At 39.6% G+C, this 21053-nt stretch overlaps 1 protein-coding gene across 1 annotated transcript in view; it reads left to right on the top strand.

The window, feature by feature from the left end:
- Positions 1 to 2040: 2040 nt before the first annotated feature.
- Positions 2041 to 21053, top strand: part of LOC120722043 (RNA-binding motif, single-stranded-interacting protein 3-like) — a 167923-nt gene continuing 148910 nt past the window's right edge. Inside the window, exon 1 of the mRNA XM_040012778.1 lies at positions 2041 to 2185. Coding sequence (XP_039868712.1) covers positions 2135 to 2185 — 51 coding nt within the window. The 5' untranslated portion in view covers positions 2041 to 2134. The remainder of the gene's footprint in view (positions 2186 to 21053) is intronic.

The following is a 21053-nucleotide window of genomic DNA, read 5'->3' as shown; positions in this document are numbered from 1 at the left end:
TACATTAGTAGGTTTTGTCCATCTCTTTGGAAAAAATGCCATACTCAAAGTGGAGAAGACACCCTTACATCCAACTGGCTTGGCTAATTCAATTAAAGCAACATTTGATTAAGTCCAAGCCTGAGAGCTTAATTAAATACTAAGGGTTAGGGGGATGCAGTTGTACGTGCATGTTTAGTATGCAATTACACATCTGGGGGAGTGGATGCACATGAATGGTGTGTGTGTGTCTGTGTGTGTGAGAGGCTGCAGGTGCATGTCTAATTCAGTTTGTGTGCTTATGCTTGCATTGCTGTTTGGGTGTGTGTGTTTTATAACTGGTTGCTAGGCAAGGGATGAGATAAACTGAGACACAAGAGATTTCCAACTCGCTCTTAAGCTGCTGAATACACAATAGGATGGAGTTCAGCAAAGTTCACATCAACCACTTCTGAATACTAACTCAATGCTACATGAATATGAATTTGTGTTAGTTAGTCAGATTTTTTTCAAAGGGATAAAATTCAGAAAAACGCCTTGCAGCCAAAACAAACAGGCAAAGATGTTCATGCACAAGGTAAGGGCACGCACACCCCCAAGACTTTGAACTATCAACTTGACATCAACAAAGACAGGGCATTAGCACAGGCACAAGGTAAATTATGTGTTTTGCATAGAAATATTCACAATCAGCATAGAACAAAACACTAGCTGAGGTTTTGACAAAAATGGTCTTCTTTATGGCTATGCACGCACCGTTGTTTTGGGTCAGAGCGAGTCTGATTTATGGGTCAGCCAGTATTATCAGACAAGTCTGGCCCATCACAGATAAATGGCTATGAGGATATACTGGAAAGTCTTTATCCTGGCAATTATTGGACAATAAATATGTTATCAGCACTGACTCCCAAAATGTAATCTCAGTCTATCTCTATAAAGCGCATGATATGAAGTAATTCAAGAACATCTTTATTTATGTATAATTAAAAAGAATCCAGACAGCTTTATATTTATTATTTTAACATTTATTTGAAAGTTGAGTTAGGAAATCTGTAACAAAAAAGCTCATATTATCGAATAATCCAGTTTATGAATACAATGCACATCAAATGACGATCTTAAGTTAGTATTCATTTGAAGGTTGGCCTGTCACTTCTTCCTTTGTCCTCCTTCCTTTGTCCTCCACTTGTAGTCAAATGTTTTTAAACCCACATCACATACCATGCCATGATATGCCAGTTTTTGAGGCTAATGGCTCTATTGGGATCACCTTTTTGGTCCAAAAATACTATTTTATTCCTATCAAATTTGTTATCTTTGGCATTGATCAGAGACTTAACAAAAAAAAAAAGACACACTTCCCTTGAGTAAACAAAAAATTCAAGGACGTTTGGCTTCATTGAAGTATAAAGAAATGTAATGAAAGAAGCAGTACAGTGTGTCAGTGCTAGGCCTACAGGTTAACATCTAAAATTACTTTTCAGGACTAAAGTAGTGAACCAAGGTGGCTGTGTGATTCAAAGGTCAGTGTTAAGTGGCTTAACAAAGAAAGAGAACACTTCTCTGAAAATGATCAGCCTCAAGGACTCAACTAAAATCGAATGAAAAAACAGCTAATATCCAAAACTAGTTGGGAAAATGATTTTAAAAAAAGCCCAACTCCTTAGAAGCAAAATATACAGAAATGAGGGGTGGCTCAAGACCTTTACACAGTCCTGTACATAAACACGTTTGATTGCTGTATTGGGATTAAAAATCAATGTTTTCTTTTGTTTTTCTGGGAACAGATTTTGCATAGTTTTTCGCTGTAGGCAGGGATAAAGATTTTTGGTACTGGAAGTTTCCTGGTTTTCTGCTTGTAGGCCAAGCAAAGTTTGTATTTTCTATACATCCAAATGATCACTTTTTAATTTCTTGGAAGCTTTATTTAGCAGGGGTCTAAGCCTACCAGATTATTCATTAGATTAGTCCTAATTTACAATTTTCAGTTTTCATCCATTTAGATTCGATAAAGGTTTTAGGGGCGTGGCTTCTCTCACGGACAGGTTTGCCGCCACACCTGGGCTGATTGAAGTCACTGAAGCGGACCCGTGTCTTACCTTTGTGGTGCTGCTGCAGCTTTGGTGCATTCTTTTGGAATTATCTGAAAAATAATATGGCTTGTCATCTTCAACAACTTGTCCAAGAAGTTTGTGCTTCGGTTTTGGTGAGTGAAATTCTAGTATTTTAGTAGCTGTTATGTTGCGCTAATTAGCCAGTATATACGACCATGCGTAGCAGGTGCTGCTCGCTAACAACACTATAGCCTTAGCTAAACTTAGCACTTCACACTCTCATTCAAATATTATTACTTCATATTCATATTACTTCAAATATTATTAACAAATAAAACATGGTGACGGCTAAAATGGTAACATTGAGATTTCAAAACGCAGTATCACACTGTGGCATTTCCATGTCGTTTATAGTGAATAGCTCAGTGTGCAAACTGCACAACAACACACTATGATAGTGTGTTTTCAATAAGTGACAGCAGCAGTGTGTGCATGCAGTGTTGTTTGAAATGATGAAGACAGTGTATTTTCATTTGGCTACTAAATTCTCCTGCAGTATTTGTTTGGATAACTGTTTTTTTTAACTATAAATTGTTCTTATTTTGGACTGTTTAAATATTTCCCTAGTTACATAACCTGATTTGAATCCTTCTCATTTATGTAACTAGGGAAATAGTCACCAGAACATCCCTAGAAGAATGCTTGGTTGTCCTCCTTTGGTGAAACAGGGCTAAAAGCACAGTTTTGTGAAATCTTTGTGAAGTGAAGCAGCCAGTGTTAGGATAGTGGCTTTTTTGCCCTCTTTGACACAGGTGGGCAGTGATTGAGGTTGTAGACTCAAAGCCTCTGCACTGAAGAATCTCACTGTCTACCTCTAAAAAGTAATTTTTGGGAGCAACGCCACTTTGTCTGCAGCCATAGCTCTTGAAGAGACACACATGGTCATTTCAGCCATTAGCAGCAGGATACCCATTACTCTTGGGGCACACCTGGACATGTAGTTAACACTGAGCACATGCCTGTGTACTGTGGCCCCATTTCCATGCTTTACTTAGAATGGATTATCATCACCTTTATGGCCATTTAAATTCACACTTGGAAAACACTTAAAGTTCAGTTCACTTAGTTTATAAACAGTGAACTAAATTTTCAAAGACTGACTAGTTCAAATTATTATTCTTTATTGTTCCGTGTGAGCCCTTGCTTCACAGACAGGGGACTTTAAGTGTTTTTGTCTTATAGCATTTAAACAATGTTGCATAAACCAGAACAACTGAAAGCAGGCCAGCCTACAAATGTAATTCAGCTCTATAAGAATGTCTGCAGCTGTTAGTTGTTTGCATGATCTTATCCTTTGGTAGTGATTACTTCTTATCATCAATCACTAGCCAGATGCTCCAACTCGGTGTTGCGTTTAAAATTGGTTGCTGATGTTCTGACTTTTGAAAATGTGAGATTTTTTTTTTTGGTCACAATCTGAGGATCTGTACTGATGGCTTCCTTTAAATGTACATAAGGACTGACTTCAGCAGTTCCTTTGGGAGCTGCATTGTCTAAAATCTTTCACCTCTTTCTTCCTTTCCATTCAACAAGAACAGTCCACGTTAGTGGAGATAAAGTAAACAAATATGAACAATTTACCATACTAAAATAAGTTGAAAGTGATAACAGACTTGGTTTGACATGAGCCATTCTTTGAGATGTGCCTTTTAAAGTTTCATATGTTGAACTCTCCTCTAGGAAGTGGGCAAGTCTGTGGAAAATCTTTATCTATACATCTATACAGCAAAACAATCATACTAGAACTTGCCATGCTGACAGGCTGTATTTCTGTTTTGCAGCATCCTTTCATGGGTACCTGTTAACTCTTGAGAGAATGAGTGATGCTGACATCATGTTCTTTATTTGAAAACAATTGAAGCAATGCAAAGAAGTCTGTTTGTCACAGTCTTTTTTTTTTTATACAACGTCATAATGTGTATTTTTAAAGTTTTGGTCCCATTTACAGTAAACTTGATGATACAGCAGGATATGCTTTAGGACGTGGCTACCTTGTGGTTGACAAGTCACCGCTGTATGGGTGTGGAATCCTCTCATTCTTAGTCAGATCCACTCATTGCTTGTCACAACTTTAGAACTTAAAGCCATGTTGGCTAAAATGCAAAGCCCAAGACTTCGAAAGAGCACAAACCAAATGCTGACTTAGCATAGTGGTTACATCCATCTTTTGTGTACAGGCATGTGAAAAAGAGCATTTTCACAGCTTTACTACTTCCATAAGAATTAAGAGGGTGGCAATCAGGTGCTGTTAATCAAATACACTTGACAGAGCATCCACGAGTGTGATCACCTCTAATAAAGCAGATGTTTTGGGAATTTGCTGGTGTCGAGCATTCGGGTGTGAGTCAACACAATGCCAGTTTTCCCAAGAGTGGACATATCTCAGCAAATTTACACCAAGGTCAGACCATACAATAATTAGAAAATTAAATACAAAAACAAGAGCTACATCTCAAACTATAGACTTTGGTTAGCTTTTGAAATGTTTATGACATTAAAACTGGAAAAAGACTGAACAAATATGGCTTGTTTGAATGAGTTGTCATGAAAAAGCCTTTTCTATTTATTTTTTTTTTTGGCCTTTTTTCAGCCTTTATTGGATAGGGACAGTGAAGATGGACAAGAAAGTGGGGGTAGAGAGGGCCACGGGTTTGGACTCGAACCTGGCCTACTGCTCTCCAGCCATTTTTTTTTTTCCACTTGTACAAGTGCTGTGTTGTGGTATACATTAATGCTCTCAGAAGATTTTTGTTTTGACAGGGTGTGTTTGATAAGTCGAGCATATTAATTGATTAATTATTTTCTAGCTAATTGTACATGTTTTATCACCCTGATACAATCAGCTCCTAGCTGGGGCTGCAGCGCCCCCATTCTGTTTGTCTGGTTGTTGGTAACTGCCAAATTGTAAACTTTATTTTTTGTTGTACAAGAACAAAAATAAATCCTCCAGTCTTGTTTTTCTCTCCCTTTCTGACTTGCTGTATGGATATTAACCTAGGGTGTGTTCAGTCTTCTCAGAGAGCCTGCTGGGCTGTAAAAATAAAATTCAGTCCATCCATGTGACACAAACTGCATTCAGCAGGTCACATGACATAGGAGAATTGGCTCCAGGCACAGGGACATCAACAGAGTAACAAAGATGGTCACTGAGACAATTTTCAGCAGGATATAAAGTACTTGAATTGACCTCTATTTTCAGCTCTAAATGACTCACCCAGTGTCAAGGGGCCTTTTATGGTCACATGACAATTGGAGAATGTTTGTTTATGAGATACGCCTGAAGGAAAAAAAGGGAACCACTTCAAGTCATGCTAGTCTCCTTAGTCTTGCAGTGAAGCAGTGTAATACCTGTCTTTTGGATGAGACTGGAAAATGACGACAATAAGTTCAGACTTGCTGTTACAAAATCATTCAAGCTTGACTTTGCTGTTTGTGATGACAATTTATCAAGAGACCAAAAAAAAAAAAAAGATTTGGATGCTTTCGTGGATAGCACACATTCATCCAGCTCGTCAAAACAAAAGTAGGTATTGCAGTTTCTAGCCTAATTCATTTACATAGTAGCTTATGTACTGTAATAGCTGATGGCAGTATGTGGGGTGATCTGGGAGCCTTTGGTGAAGAAAGGAACTGGACTTGATGTCAGATGAGTAGTTTTCAGCCTCCCATGCTGACTGAGAGCAGCCTCCTTCCTATAATTTACCTTTTTTGGAAATGATCTGCTAAGTAATTAAAAATTTATTTCCCCCTCAAATCCCATAAGGGCAGAATATCTGCAAGGCATGCAAAGAATATCTCGTGCCATCTGAGACACAAATTGCTGCAATATGCCCGCTCAGTACTGACTTACAGCATTGTGTAAACGATTACCTGCATCGGCTTTTGTAGTAATGATGCAGCAAGTGTGCACAGTAGGCAGATTCTGTGGTTCCCTCAGCATGAAAGAGCACTTTGTTTATAAGTAAGTAGTTGAGGAATACCCCTGCCTCTGTCAGGGTTCAGAGTTATGCTCCCATTGGAGCCACTAGTATTAAACACAAGAACACAGTTTGGCTGAGGCAAACAGCAAAAAAGGTTTGTTGCATTTGCCCGAGGTGTCTTAATACCCATGTGCACAGCTGCTTTATTATTCAGTTAACTCTTCACCTGTCCCATTTTACTTTTGTAGTATTTTAAAATGCATCACTAAAAGTGAGTTTGCCTATGTGTGTCTATGGTCCAATTACAGTGTAGTTGTCAGTTATTTGATCATATTGATGCTACTTTTTGTCTGTTCTGTCAGGAGAGGGGTCCTCTGTCAGTTTTCCTACATCCCATCTGCCCTTCTGTCTCTCAGTACTTGTTTGTTCCACAAACATATATGTATAGCATTTTTCTATTTTATTACAGCTTCAAACCTTGTCCAATTCAGGAATACAAGCACAATATATATTGTTACGAAATCAGTTTCACCCCGGTTCTTTTATTCCTCGGGCATCCAGAGACGGCACTGGAACTCAGTAGTCATTTCACAAAACCTTTATTCATCTTCATTTAAGCATGCATCTTCTAGAAGGGAAGACGTGCAAGGCCGGTGTCCCTCTGCAGATCTTCCACTCCTTTGTTTGTTACAGCCAGCTTTATAGAAGTGACCCCATCATAAAACCGCCATGGTGTGCTGCAAACTCTGTGTCTGTGTGTGTATGCACGAGCACGTGAGTGCCTGTGTGTGCGCGTACCCGTGTGTCTATGTGAGTGCATGTGAGTGACTGCATGTAGGTGTGGGTGCGTCATAACAGTCAAAGCACTATTTGTGTGTGTCTGTATACGTGACTTCCTGGGGGTCATAAAAGTAATCTCACCCAAGCTACACCAAATTCCTTTAGACAACATACAAAACAGAGTTAACATATTACAAACACTGAGACCCCCACTCTGCATCCACTGGGCCAGTGGCCTCTTGTTGTCTTACATTTACAGATCATGTGGAGAGTCTCCTGCAAACCTACTTCTAAGTTATAACAATTATGAGTTTCTATTAAAGGTACAAGCATCAGCAACCCCCAACTGTAGCTTCCTGTCTCCTTTTATGACAGCAGAACCCAGTGTCCATAAATTCCTGTCTCTCTAAACAATTACACACACTCTCAGGCTACAGCTAAGCCAAACTAAAACACACAAACAAATCCTTCCCTATTCCTCTGACCTATTGCTGGACCCTCTCATCTAAGCAAATTTAACACATTACATTCTAATAATTATTTTCATGTATTCACAATATATGTGTGTGTGTGTGTGTGTGTGTGTGTGTCTTTATAATGAAACAAGGTCATTAAGACTTTGTGGTGCAATATGAGATTTAAAATGTTGTTTAGATCATGAGTTCCCACAGCTCGGGTCTCTCTTCTCCTCTCCTTCTAGGTCTTTCTTTCTCTCCTCAGGTGACAGAGTGATGGATTAATCACAAATAAACTCGTTCATCTTTCAATTAGAGCCAGTGTTGAGGAGGTGCCAGGCATTATGAAGCTGTCTGGAAGACTGGGACTAAGGTAGTGATGGAGAGAAGAAGGGAGGAGGAGAAAAGGGTGAGAGTGAGTTATGGCATTGGTGTGAGGGACAGAGATAGGTGTTTGTAAAAGACTGAGTGGGGAAAAAAGTGAGCACAAAATAAGAGTTCTGTGTACATGGGGGAAGAAATGCATTGGTTGAGGGAGCACATCCAACTATTAAAACATCAATCAGATTAGAACTCCCATGCCTGGCTGACCATCCAAAGCCTGCCTCCTTCCATCATCCCCACCGTGGTTTGCACTTTTACACAACTTTGGATTTCACTGATTTTGTTTTTTTGTCCCCTTTGTTTCGTGTGTGTGTGTGTGTGTGTGTGTGCGCGCGTTTTGTTTTTTCCCCCCCACTTTAGATGTTTGTTATCTATCACATTAAAACTTCGTAAGCTATATAAATGGTAAAACCTTTTTTTTTTTTTTTTTTTGAAAAAGTAGTAAAACAACTTGAGTCAAATAAGTACAAAGGTAGCTCTTGAGTTGAGTTCTCTATTCAATGGTTCATTCTTAATTTGGTGATAGACTGCCCAGCCAAATAACTTTAGCTTTGATGATGTTTTAATAAGCTTATGTAATGGCAGAACATTTATTTTCATCTAAAATTGCAATTTTTTTTTTTTCTTGCATTGATAGGGTCAAGTCTTCTCCTCCAGTGTATCCCACATGTTGTCAGTGGAGTTCAGACCCAGATTAATCATCAGATTAGTTATTTAAAGATATTAAATTGTCTTCGTATTGGTTTTATAGTACAGTGGTTAACATACATGTGTACTCAAAAGATCCTTGGATTGAGACCAGGAGGAGCCACAAATCTCTGAGAGGGTTGCATAAAGGAAATGCATCTGCTGTTAAAAATCTGCCAGATCAAATATGCACTTGAATCTGCTGTGACTGCTCCATTATTGATAAGAAATTACAGAAGCTTAAATTGTATGCACATGGTTCTACAAAGCACTTTGTCATTCAGGTTGGACTTAAATTTTTTTAAATTGTATTGGCTTTGTGCAACACAGTTTTAAATCAATCTTTCAGCATTGTTGATTTGGTCTAAACCATGGGTCGGCAACCCTAGGCACGCGTGCCACAGTTGGCATGCAAAGGGTTAACTGATGGCACGACCATAGCTGGACTAGCCATCAGGCATACCGGGCATTTGCTCGGTGGCCCGATGATTTTTTTTATTTTTTATTTATTTATTTATTTGTAACGGTATAAACAATGAAAGGTGGTGGATTGGCCAGATGCTGGCTGGTGTGTAAAAATAACTCAGTTGTTTGGTGGTGGCTATGGCGGAGCTTCCACAGATTCAGTAAAATTAACAAGTGGTGGAGGCCAGCAGGTGGATGAGGGAGAGGGGAGGCAGGAGGAGGAGAGACCCGAGGCAGCCGCCAGTCCGAGTGTCAGGTGAACTGAACTTCAGGTAAGAAGTTATGACCTGCAGTCTCTGGGTCAGATATAAACCAAGTTTAGGTGGAGTTTATTTTTGTTTGTGCTGACTTTTTACCGTCAGTTACAATAACTCGTACTGTGTACTAGCTAGCATGAATCAGAATCAGAAAGGGGTTTATTGCCAAATGTTGAGCAGGTTTACAACATTAGGAAATTGCTGCGGTGCTTCAGTGCAAACATAGTGTCATAAATAGCACTTAAATAGACATGAAAAAAATAAAAGTAGGAATAAGAATTAAAAGTGCTACGTAGAAAGATATGTGCATGAGATATACATGAGCTATATACATGAGAATAAGAATTAAGAGTGCTACGTAGAAAGATATATACATGAGTGCAGGTGGTGATCAGTGCCAAACATGGAATGATGCAGTGACACAGCGTAGGGTCATGTGTTAGTGGCGGGGACAGTCATATGGTTATTGTTCATGACGGAGTTTCTATACAGCTGGGTGGGTGCTATGATGTTACTGATAGTGAACTTTATTTTATTCACAAGGTTAGTTAGTAGAGTTGCCAACCGTCCCGTAAAAAGACGGAATCGTCCCGCATTCAGAGAAAATATTACGCGTTTCGTGTTGAGCTGAGAAGGGACGCAGTTTGTCTAGGATGGAAAAAGACACAAAGGTGGATTTATTCTGTCGTTACGCTGCACAGCTGCCTCTTCTCCTCATCTTATTCTCTCCCCCTCCCTCTCCAGTTGCTACTTGACTGATCAATGATCAGCTGATTGGCTTTTCTCTCTTGTTTATCGCCCACTTTGCGCCAGAAAGAGGAAACCGCCAGATGTCGCGCTAAACAGCAGCAGCACATTTAAGCTTGATCAACTGTTGTTAGAATTTATTTAATATTAATTTCTAGTATCAGCTGATGTTTGCTGGAGCCACAGCTGTAAAAGCTCGTGGTCATGATATCGGTTTGGTTATCTGGTGAGAGGGAAACATGAAGATGAAACCAGGAGATGTCTTTACTGAATCATCAGAGCTGTGATGGAGAAACAGGTTTACCTTTTAGGTGACATGAATGAGTTGAAGGGAAGTTATGAACTGTTTCTGAGAGACAAATAACACCAGGATCCTTTTTTTAATGTAGCTGACAGCTGGTAACTGTGCAGGGGCGGGTCTAGAAAAGTTTTGCCAGGGGGCCAGGTAGGGCATTAAAAGGGAAAGGGGGGCACAGAGAAATACTTTCTTATTCTCATTTAATATGTTTAGTTTTTATTAAATAATTGTGTGAATCTTACAACCAAAGTTTTTATCTGACATAAAATGTATCATACATATACCAACAAGATTGTACATCACTGTCACAACAGCGTTTGGTTTTATTCAAAGGCTTTATGGCTTTAATACCCGGTGGGCCGGTCTTTAGTCAAAATGCCCGGGCCGATTTTTTTTCGTCCCAGTACAGCCCTGGGCACGACATGCAGTGAATTAATCTGAGAAGGTGCATCAAAAAATAAATGGCCGCACCAGTGGTGCACATCGCAAATCAGCTCGCATAGACACATTAGTTGTTCCTCTTCTTAATGATGGTATCTTAACTAACAACCCCAACTACCAGATTCAACTTGTAATTGGCTAAAAATAATAATAAAGCTAACAAAAAGGGACGTTGTTAGCTTTCCACATTCCGACACTTCAAAAGCTTCAGCAGCTGTCCGCTCAGCACAGCATCAGCACCACGGAAATACACGGATACATCCGTAGACTCGAGAGACAATGCATTTTTGGGACTTTCAGGTGTATGGACCAATGTTTTATTTTCTGATCAAACCAGAAATCTTTAATGAGTAGCTAGATTTGTCTCGCATTAACTGGCTGAGTTAATGCAACATCGAAGCAGCTGGAATCCACAGCTGTGCGTGTTCATGGAGCTTGCATTTTCACCTGCTGGACATCACTACCTGACAAGTTTAACTGTCTTCAGAACATTGCAGAGGCCTTATTGACAGTATTTGGCTCTACATATCTGTGTGAGCAGAATTCTTCTCACATGAAGAGATCAGAGATCAGATTAACATGTGTATTAACAAACATGCCATATTGGCTCAGTTTATTTTTCTTATCATTGTTGTGAGGAGACCATAAATAGCATTTGCATTTTCTGTTGTACAGTTCATTTGCTGTTATGGATAAAAAGTTTTTGTTTTTTTTTTTGTTTTTTTTTTTGTTTCAAAATAGCTGATAACTATTTGCTGATAGCTGCCAACATAATTCTATAAAGTGGTTCTATATAGTGTGTAACTGTTCATATAGTGTTATTAAATTTATTGCTAATGCAATCATATGGCACACTGACTTCTGAGGAAATTTTAAATGGCACTCGCCATCAGAAAGGTTGTCTACCCCTGGTCTAAATGCTCTTAGGGTTTGAGTTTCAGAAACATTGCGCATGTTTTAACTAAATACAGCACTGTTAGTTTCATTGTGTTTATAAAAAAAAATTGAAATTCTAAGTTGTCATAGATGGTGTTTGAAGACACTGGCTGAATAGTCTTACACTGTCTGCTCTAGTATGTTTGTTCTCTAAAAGATGTTAAAGTGGAACAGCGAAAAGATTGCAAATCATTGTGGATACATCAGTTTTTGCACCGTGCAACAGATGGGCACGGCCCCCCATATACCTGTAGTCCTGATCTTAACATCACTGAGTCTGTGTGGGATTACTAGAGACAGATGACACTCCAATATGGTTCCAATATGTTTGCAGTAACCTACCTGCCAAGTAGCTAGAAATTGTACATTTTTCAAATCAACTTCACCCAAATTGTTTGCACAGTTAAATGTAGGCGTAAGCATTGATATTAGTCTGCAAATTTGTGTACTTAATCCCAGTGTGTGCGCTCATATCTTATTATTGTGTGTAAATACAGTATGTGTATTTATATACAGTAATAATGTGTGGGTACAAGAGGAAGAATAAGGCGGTGGTGTTTGAGGAGGCTGTTATGACTTTGTACCCTCACTTTCATTCTCACCTAGAAACCAATACCGAGCTGTTGGCATATTTTCATTTCTTCCATTTTACTTCTTCTGCTTCTTCAAGGAATATTATGTACTGTAGGCACACAGGGACGAGTTCTAATGAATTTGAATGAGCGTCTCAATTTATTTTCCATGTTTTATTTATTTTTTCAGGGTTTGGGGAGTAAATTGAATCGACGGCGGTGATGCGTGTGCTAGTCAGGAGCAATATAGGGACCTGCTGTTCTGATTAAGTTCCTGTTATGGAGCCGTTCATTATTGATTTCATTTCTCCTCACTTCTCCTCCCTCTCGCATTCACATTTACTCCATATCTCTTTCTTCTCAGCAGGGCTCTCCCTTGTTCTCTATGCCTCTTATTCTTCCCTGCTTCTTCGCAGTCAACTTTCGTCTAAAAGCAGCGACTTGTCATTTATAAAACTAAAAAAAAAAAAGTAAAATAAAACAATTTTTTAAAAAATTTAATACAGTATTTGATTTCTTTTTTTCTACTAATCCCACTAATGTTTGGCTTTTGAGGTTACCAGTGTAGCTTAGTTCTTACAGGGACAAAACATGCATTCAGCGACATCTGTAATTCATTTATTTACCACATACAGAGATCCAGATACAGAGATCAAAATTTAATTATCATAGTTTGTGTTGATACACTGATTTAATTTTCTCTCTGTGCTCTTAGAGCTATGTTAGAACTTATGACAGGACAATATACAGCTAAAAAAAAAGTAACAAGATTAATATTTAGTCATAAATTGTTCTTATGTGTTTTATATTATGTGTTGGTGTCGATTACAACACTTTTTTTTTGTCTTATACACATGGCTGCATCACTGTAAATCACTAGTTGTTTGTTTTCCTTCTCGCACAAGAGCTCTGTGGACCACACTCGCACTGAGTCCCTTACGGGCAGTCATACTCTTTGGGATTTCAAATCATTGTTTACCCTGCCTGTGGAGGTTCTGGTACGTTCTTAGGTTTTCCAAATAATCTAGCTAGACATGCAGCCGAGAGTTTTCCAATAATCTCTCCAACCTTAAAATCCAACATTTCCAAACTTGATAGTATCAGCGGTGGCCAAGAAAACCATCTCACACACAACAAACAAAGTCCTTGAATTTGGCAAATTTAAACTCAATGCAGATTTTTACATTTAATACAATTAGGACAGTCTCACTAGGATTAGCTGTATGTATAAATAAATGTCTGACTTTTCAAGGTAAATGTTGTCAGTATGGAATAACTGATGGACAAACTGCTGCAGTGTAATGCTTCTGATGGAATTTGGTGCTCTAGTTTTTATGTTAAAAGTGCAAGTTTGACATATGACAATGATCCTTTGGCTGTTATTCTATACCAAACTTGGCAAAATTTCCCACCCAGCTGAATGGTTTGAGACAAATACACCCACTGAACCCCCTATTTGACCCTTTCTTTTCCCTTTAGCACCTCAGGAAAACATGGGTCTGAAGTGCTCATGGAGCTTTTAAGACATGGGTTCTTGAATAAAACAGAATTCCTTTTAGCGAGCCTGTGGTAAATCTCTTTTGTTTGCGATTAAGTAGTGCTAAATAGTCTGCAGCTGTGTTGAGACTGAGCTATGGTTAGGAGGCCATCTGAAGTCCTCTGTGTTGTTATGACTAACTTCCTATAACCTGACCTCTCCATGAGTCAAGAGCCAAGTCATAGAAAAAGGAATGCGGTGACAGGTTCCACGGAAAAAAGAAGAGGACCTGTTGTTTTTAATGAGCCCCTGGCCTTTTCCACTGGCTGGCAGGTTCGTGTGCTGGCAGTGTGGATAGCAGTTTGGATCACAAATGGGCCAGTTACGGCTAAGGTTGTTTTTTTTTTTCTCCTCTGACTAATAATCTTAATTTGCCTGGCTTCCTGAGGCCTTCTTCATAGTTTCTGGTGTGCTGACTTCATGTGTGGCAGTTCTCATGCTAAGGTATTAAATTTTTACCATATACATCTGTCTGGTGTATTTATTTATACAGTTCATCACGTATAGGCATTTGTGAGCTAAGCTTTAAAGTAAGCTTTCACATGTAGTTTTGTCTGGCAGCCTTAGTCTGCCTTTTTAAAGAAACCACCCTGTCAAAAGTTTGGCCTTCATACCCCAAACTGTGAGAGCGGCGGGCTGAAACATCTGTGGTCTTGGCTGGGAATAAGAGGCTGCAGAGACTTGGATTTAGGATCTAATATGCAATCTCTGAGGTGGGGTAATGGGGAACTTGGCTTGGGGTTATGAACTAGGATTGTGAGGTGAGGTGAGGTGAGGGGTAAGGGTGTTGGGCTGGGAAATTTGGAGAGCTAAGAATTTAGGGGGACTGGATTTGAGAGTTCGGCATTAGGTGATGAGAGGATGGAGTGTATCGGGGTAGCCTGGATAGGGGGAAGGGCGTGGTGAATTTTGAGAAACTGGGGTTAAGGCTGGGACAAATGCTGTTGGAAAGACAAGGGGATCTTAATTTTGTAGCTGTACAGTGTTTTTAAAAATAGCAATAAATACCGGTATGCCAAATAGACGTTTACTTAAACACTTCAAATACTGAACAGAATAAATTACTATAATGCTAAGTCAATGTTTTCACTAAGGGATTTTGTGTAAGGGAGACAATAAGAATTAGGTCGCCTACATGGTTAAGGAAGAGGCTTGTTTCTGTGATGTGGAAACTGTGGTGAAGCATAACTCTGGAGCTGGTTTAAGGTCCATGAATTGAGGTTTGTGGGCAGGGGATTGGGTGTTTTTTCTGTTTTTTGCTTTTCTTTTTTTTTTCTTTCTTTTTTTTTTTCTTTTTAGGACTGCAAAGGGAGGCTAATGTTGAAAAGTGTCTGCTAAAGCTGTAGCAAATGAATGGATGGATTACACATTAGTTGGAATACAAAGAATTCGGATGGAGTTGGAGCATGTGTGAGTGCTGTTGGCTTTCCGGCTGGGAAATTGGTCTGGAGGGTTGGGTGAGGGTCATTTGATGCTATTTTGGCTGTTCCCGGATTCAGTAACGGCTGGATAAGAAGAGGGTCTCTTTCCCTGACGCCCTCCCTCCCCTCACTCACAAACGCATACATGCACATGCACAAACTCCTTTCATGTTCGGCCAGTTGCATCCAGCACTGGGGAGACTTTTGGGAAGATGATATTATGGATGATACGGAGTGGAAGATGACTCAGCCACAGGAATCCCAGAAAACCCACAGTGGTTGGCTGGAGTACATAGACAGAGAGAGACAGTGAAACAGAGGGAGGCAGAGGAAGTGTGTGTGTGTGTGTGTGTGAGTGTGTGAAGTATAAAAGCCAAGGAGAAGTAAAGGAGAAAGGGAGTCATGGGAATGTGTCATTTGAGTTGTCATTTTTATTTTTGGCTGTTATTAATGTGACTTTCCTTTAGTTCAGTTTAGCAGTCCATTTAAAATAAGTACTTTAATGTTTCATGTATTTGTGTGCATTAGATATTAATGTTCAATAATGTGTCAGATCTATATCACTGAGGAAGTACGGACGCCTTCATTTAAGCATGTGCTTTCTGCTGCTTTTTTCTGCAAAGTTACCGTAATGTAAAGGCTACCAAATGTAACATTAGCATCAGTGAATAATTTATGACCTTTCATGACGGACTATAACAGTGAACAACCCAGAATTATTCCAGCCTAAGCTTTACATGAGGTGTTTGTTAGGTTCTAGATGCATCATTTTGGGTGTTTTCATAACTATAGTTTGTTTACTCGGGTCTGAATCAGTTGATGAGTTTGACATCTTTTTGCTTTTTCCTGTGGTTTGGTTTCCATTGACACAGAGAAAACCCCAAGTGAACTCCAAGCAAACCAAAACTCTGTCAGGAGCAGGAGCAACAAAAATAAATGCATGAAGAGGGGGCCATGTTCTGGACTAGTGAATAACGCTCATGTTACAGCTAGTTGTCACAGTTTGTGTTCTGGGATGCTGGGAAATACACAAAGCATACCTGGCTAGGTAAAGGCATTTATCTCACACCTGCAGCTTATGCCTGGTGTTTGGGTAGGATTGATGTTGGGGGGTCACCCTACTGCAGTTACCATGTTTACACCTGCAATTGAACAACTTTGGCTAAATGGACTAAACAGCACAGGAGTGAAAACACCCTTACGTCTCTGACTTTATTCATTATTTGGTAACCTAAAGAACAATGTGTAAGTTTTGTCATGTTCAGCTGTGCTCTTTGGTTTGGTTTCTAGCACAAAGAAGGAAAAGGCTGCAGCTATTCCAGTGCATATCTGGCTTTCTTTCAGTTAGTGATGGTAAAATGAGCAATTCCTAGTTGTGGAAGGAGATACCAATACTTTCTTAATAAGCCAAAGACTTGTGGGGGATGTGGTTTTAATGTTTTGGAACACCAACAACATTTACAGCGTAATTTAGACATTATGGTCTTCTCTAGCAAAGACTTAAGGTCATTGTGCAACAAGACCGCAACTAATTTGAGAATGATGGCTTAAATGTTAAATGTCCAACATGTAAGTCTTGTCTTTTTTTTTGCCTTTGACTCTGTGCTGTGATTGGAGCTGACATTGTGGCTTTTATCTGTTATCCTGCCAGGCTGAACTAGAAGCAGGCCTGGGATCAGCTCAAGTCCAATATGCTGTAAACGCTCCGTTTGTTGAACAGACACAAATGGAAGTTGAAATGTCCAGGTGAATGAGGGTTTCAAGCTTCGTTTCTGGCTGCATGCCTACCCACAGACTAGTTTTGTGAATTTGTCAGTTGATTCTCATTAATGGTGATAAAGCGATCTGTAAAATCAGATCTGTTTTCTGCCAGCCCATTTTCTCAATATAAAAGCTTTCTAAAATGCAGAGAGGAAAGCTAGGAGAGACTCAAATTGTGAGTAAACACTTATTTTAAGTGCGGATAGTAAAACTATAATTTGTGACAGTACGGCACAGATTTATTTTTATTGAAAGCAGAAATCCTTCTTGAATTAGAGGCAGTTTGTGTAAAAACTGGATGTGAACAAAAGAGCATGAAGTAACATGGCCAAAACATCTGTAAAGCTGTGGTGCAACAGCAGATTTGACATTTTATTAACAAAGAATAGTTTTTACCCATAATGCCACCAGCGGTGTCATGCAATGGAGATACAATTTGATAATTAATAGCTTTTACACTTGCTCTTGTGCAATTTAAAATAAGCAGAGGAGTGGAAAAGTGCTGTCTCACCATTGAGCTCTTGGTATCGCGTGCCTTCCAAACTTTCACTGTGTTGCAGTGACCTTGAGCGCTGCAGAAAACAGCCTGTGAGTAACTCAGGAAAATGAGGAGTGGAAAAGAGAGAGGGAACCCTCCAGCTTGCTTGTCGACAGATAATCTGTCAACCCCCCACTGGTCCCCAGACTCACGGTACATGTGGCATACACACACACATGCTATGCAGAACACACACACACACACCTCTCACCAGCCACCTACTCATGCTGCACAGCTGAGTGTCTGACAGTGAGGTAGCTGGTGGAGAACGTACTTACCTCCCTCCTCTCCTCATCTGTTTCAGCTTCATCCATCACACCCTACACACACCTTTCTCTCCCTATCTTTAACTTTCTGCCCCCTCTCTTCTGTTGTCTCTCTTCTCTATCATAACCTTTCTCTTTCTTCCTGTGGGTCTATCATGGTCTGTCCCTCCCTCGGTTTCTGCTCCTTCTCTCCAATTTATCTTCTCTTATTTGTCTTTGCCTGAACTCCCTGAGATGGTTGCAAAAAGAGAAGGCGAAAAAGTCATCAGTGAAAAATGGACACTGTGGAGAACACACACTGGTCTGTAATCTAAGTACATGCTGGAACACTCTTGATTATATTAGCCCTGTGATGTGCTGGAGCTAAGATGTAAAACAAGGCTCGCCATGAATGGTGGCTGTTAATAAACTCAGAATTGCAAACTATTGATTGGCTCGCTCAGTGTTGATCGTGCATGTGTGTGTGTGTGAAATGCACATCCGTGCATACTTCAGCAGTGATAGCCCAGTAGTTTTGAAAATAATGGTATCAAGATCTGTACACAGTTCTGCTCAGTGATTGCCTCCAGGCCTTTAATACCCCACAACTGACCCCTGCCTTGAGTCAGAACAAAGCATAGTCTTTAGTAAATGCTTCACTACTACCTACTAAGAATGCCTAAGGATCAAACCTTTGAATGAATGCCAACCATTTGCATAGACATGAACACACAGGCATTGTAGAAACAGTGCTGCTGTAGCAATCATCATTTCATTTAGGTATAATCTGAAATAATACGCCACATCAACACAATGCACCATATTTTTTTGATGGATATCTCAGGGTGTTTTTGTGCTACAGAAAACGCTCCCAGAACGTGCTGTTTATCTACAAATAAGAGAGAATCTCAAAGCGTGTAACCAAATCTAGGTTTTGACAAAATGTCAACAGAGCTGAGGTTTTGTTCGTTGCTTCCTGCTGTCTAATGGTCTTCCTTCCAAGTTTATTAAGCACCAGCATCACACACATGAAAGTTGTGCTTGTGGTCCTTTCATTAATAATTTAAAATTATATAACATCTGTGACGTGATGACAGGATTAGGCAGGATCTAAAAGTGAAAGATTGTTTGGTATGATCACAACTGGTAGAAGAAAAGTTCTTGACATTTGCACATCTTGACTGTTGGGTAAAGTGTGCATATACACATCTAAGCATGTAGCTTTTAGACACATAATATGAAGGCACTGTGCATCAGTTGGCTTACATGTTTGACACCTCGTTCATGCATGCACATGTAGAATTGGTGCCGTCTTTGCATGTAAAAATAAAACGGCAACTTCTAAGTCAGTCAGCTACATTATCTTGTATGCAATGAACTTACTCAGTCAGTGGGCAAACATGTGAAAGTTACATGTGAGAGTTGTCATATAACATGGAACTGGATACAGCAGTTAAATTTTTTTTCTTTTCCCCGTGAGTGGGTAGAGTGCAGAATGAGTCAGTGGGTTGACATTAACTGGCAGTTGTGCAAAGTGCGCAGATGTATTCCAAAAAACCCAGATGAGTCACTCCTCACTTCAGAGATGGTAATTGCACTTAATGACTCAATGACCACATTTGGATTGGAATTATTTCTTTGGAAGTTGTAGAACAAACTAAAGTGAAAAGAGATATCATGGGCAGAAAGACGGGCAGGAAGGCAAATGGGAGAAATGAGTTGGATGGAAAGTGAGTGAAAGAAACTGATGAACTGATGAGAAAGATGGATTTAGAGTGGCAAAATATCCTCCACCACGTGGAGTCGTTTAGGTCATTACTGGCTATGTTGTTTGTTCTTAACATCTTCACTGTTCTTGTGCATCTTGCTGCCAACTTAGTGTCAGGGTAATGTGATGGTTAGATTTATAGATGTGTCCCCCTCTGGGCTGCCACAGGAGTTTGGGCAGCACAGATGTGATGAAGCACTGTCCAGAATCCAACAGCTACAGTTAAGTTCCCAGTCTGTGCCAAGAGCCACGTGAATTTGGGTGGGGATGGTGGAAGCGGATGAAACTTCTGGAGTTGCTGTGAACTAAATTCAATTTAACAGCTGTGGAGGGAAATGTCCACATGCTCATCATCTGGGTGGGTAAAGAGATGAGGTTGGGTTATGGATTGAATCCAAAACGTGTATTTTTTCTTTCTTTTTTGCATATACACAGGTCTGCAGTAGATGTAGTCATGTATTTGTCTATGACCCAACATTACTGAAACCTCCCAATCTCACCTAAAGGTCATATAAACCATTTCTACAACCATCAAACACAGCAAAAACAACAATTGAAAGCACAATTGCGACATTTTTGCATAATTTGCATAAACACAAACAACCAAAACCCTGTGTTAACTTCACTGTGTCTAACCAGGCAAACGACACATTTTCTAAATGCCGAGATAAAAGTTTTGTCACGTTCTGACCAAAGTTCACTGAACCAACCACAACAGAAGATCACAAATGTTTTCACGCTTGATCAATAATAACATGAAATCAGTTTTACCTTTCCAGTTGCTTCCAAACCAAACATCCTTTCGAGACTACGGCTTATTTCCTGAATAACTCAATCTCCCACAATCCCTCAGGAGATTGTCAACACAGCGTTTGTAATTGCAGAGAAATACGCTATTCATTTTTGGGCATGTCATTTTTTTGAGCAGGCACCTAACAAATGCCCTTGGGGCTAAAGAGGTTAAGACTGTCTGAGCAGCTGCATTTAAGAAGTGTTTAAAGGTTGTAGACGATGTTTAGTGCTATCTTTTGTCAGTACAGAACATGGCGTCACTGGGTTGGTTGGTTGTTGCTAAAAGGCTTCTAGTAACAGAACCAGTAACTCAGTGGAAAATAAGGACACTAAAACTAAAAATCGGTCTAACATCAATGAGTTTTATGTTAAGAACCCAAGGATACACTGTCCACATTCATTCTGTCTCTGAAGCAGTCAGTTATTTTTCATTGTTTCCCGTTTCAGTGCAGCTGGGCAAAGTCCACCTGTTACCTGTGATGTTTGGATTTGTAAAGCATTTTATAATTGAGAACTATCTCATCAGTGAGATGAGGGAAAAGGTCTCAAAAGTACAGAATCTCTTCCTTCGTCACTTTTCAGACGGAGCAATGGGGAGCTAAAATGTGTTATTTAACCTCCTAAGACCCGAACTCTTCCACGGCATGCATTTTTATTTTCTCTTTGATATTTGGGCATATTGGGGCCCGATGAATGTAAAAACAAAGAATTACCAGATATTTTTTTTTTTACCTTTGTTTTTAAGAAAAATAAGGGCCACATATGAGGATATTCATTTAACATTTTGATAGAACAGTAGCAGTATAATGTCCTCATAAGTGGATATCAGGCCCTTGTAGAGCAAAATTGAGTATTTTGGTCTAAATAACCCAAAATGTGATGTCCACATATGTGGACGCCAGGTCCTAGGAGGTTAATGTGGTTGAGATGTAGGCTCATAAGGTCGCCAACATAAA

Source organism: Simochromis diagramma, unplaced genomic scaffold (assembly GCF_900408965.1).
Source record: "Simochromis diagramma unplaced genomic scaffold, fSimDia1.1 OVJJ01000618.1, whole genome shotgun sequence".
NCBI lineage: Eukaryota > Metazoa > Chordata > Actinopteri > Cichliformes > Cichlidae > Simochromis > Simochromis diagramma.
The sequence above is the reverse complement of the archived record's forward strand: the minus strand, read 5'-3'. Positions and strand labels throughout refer to the sequence as shown.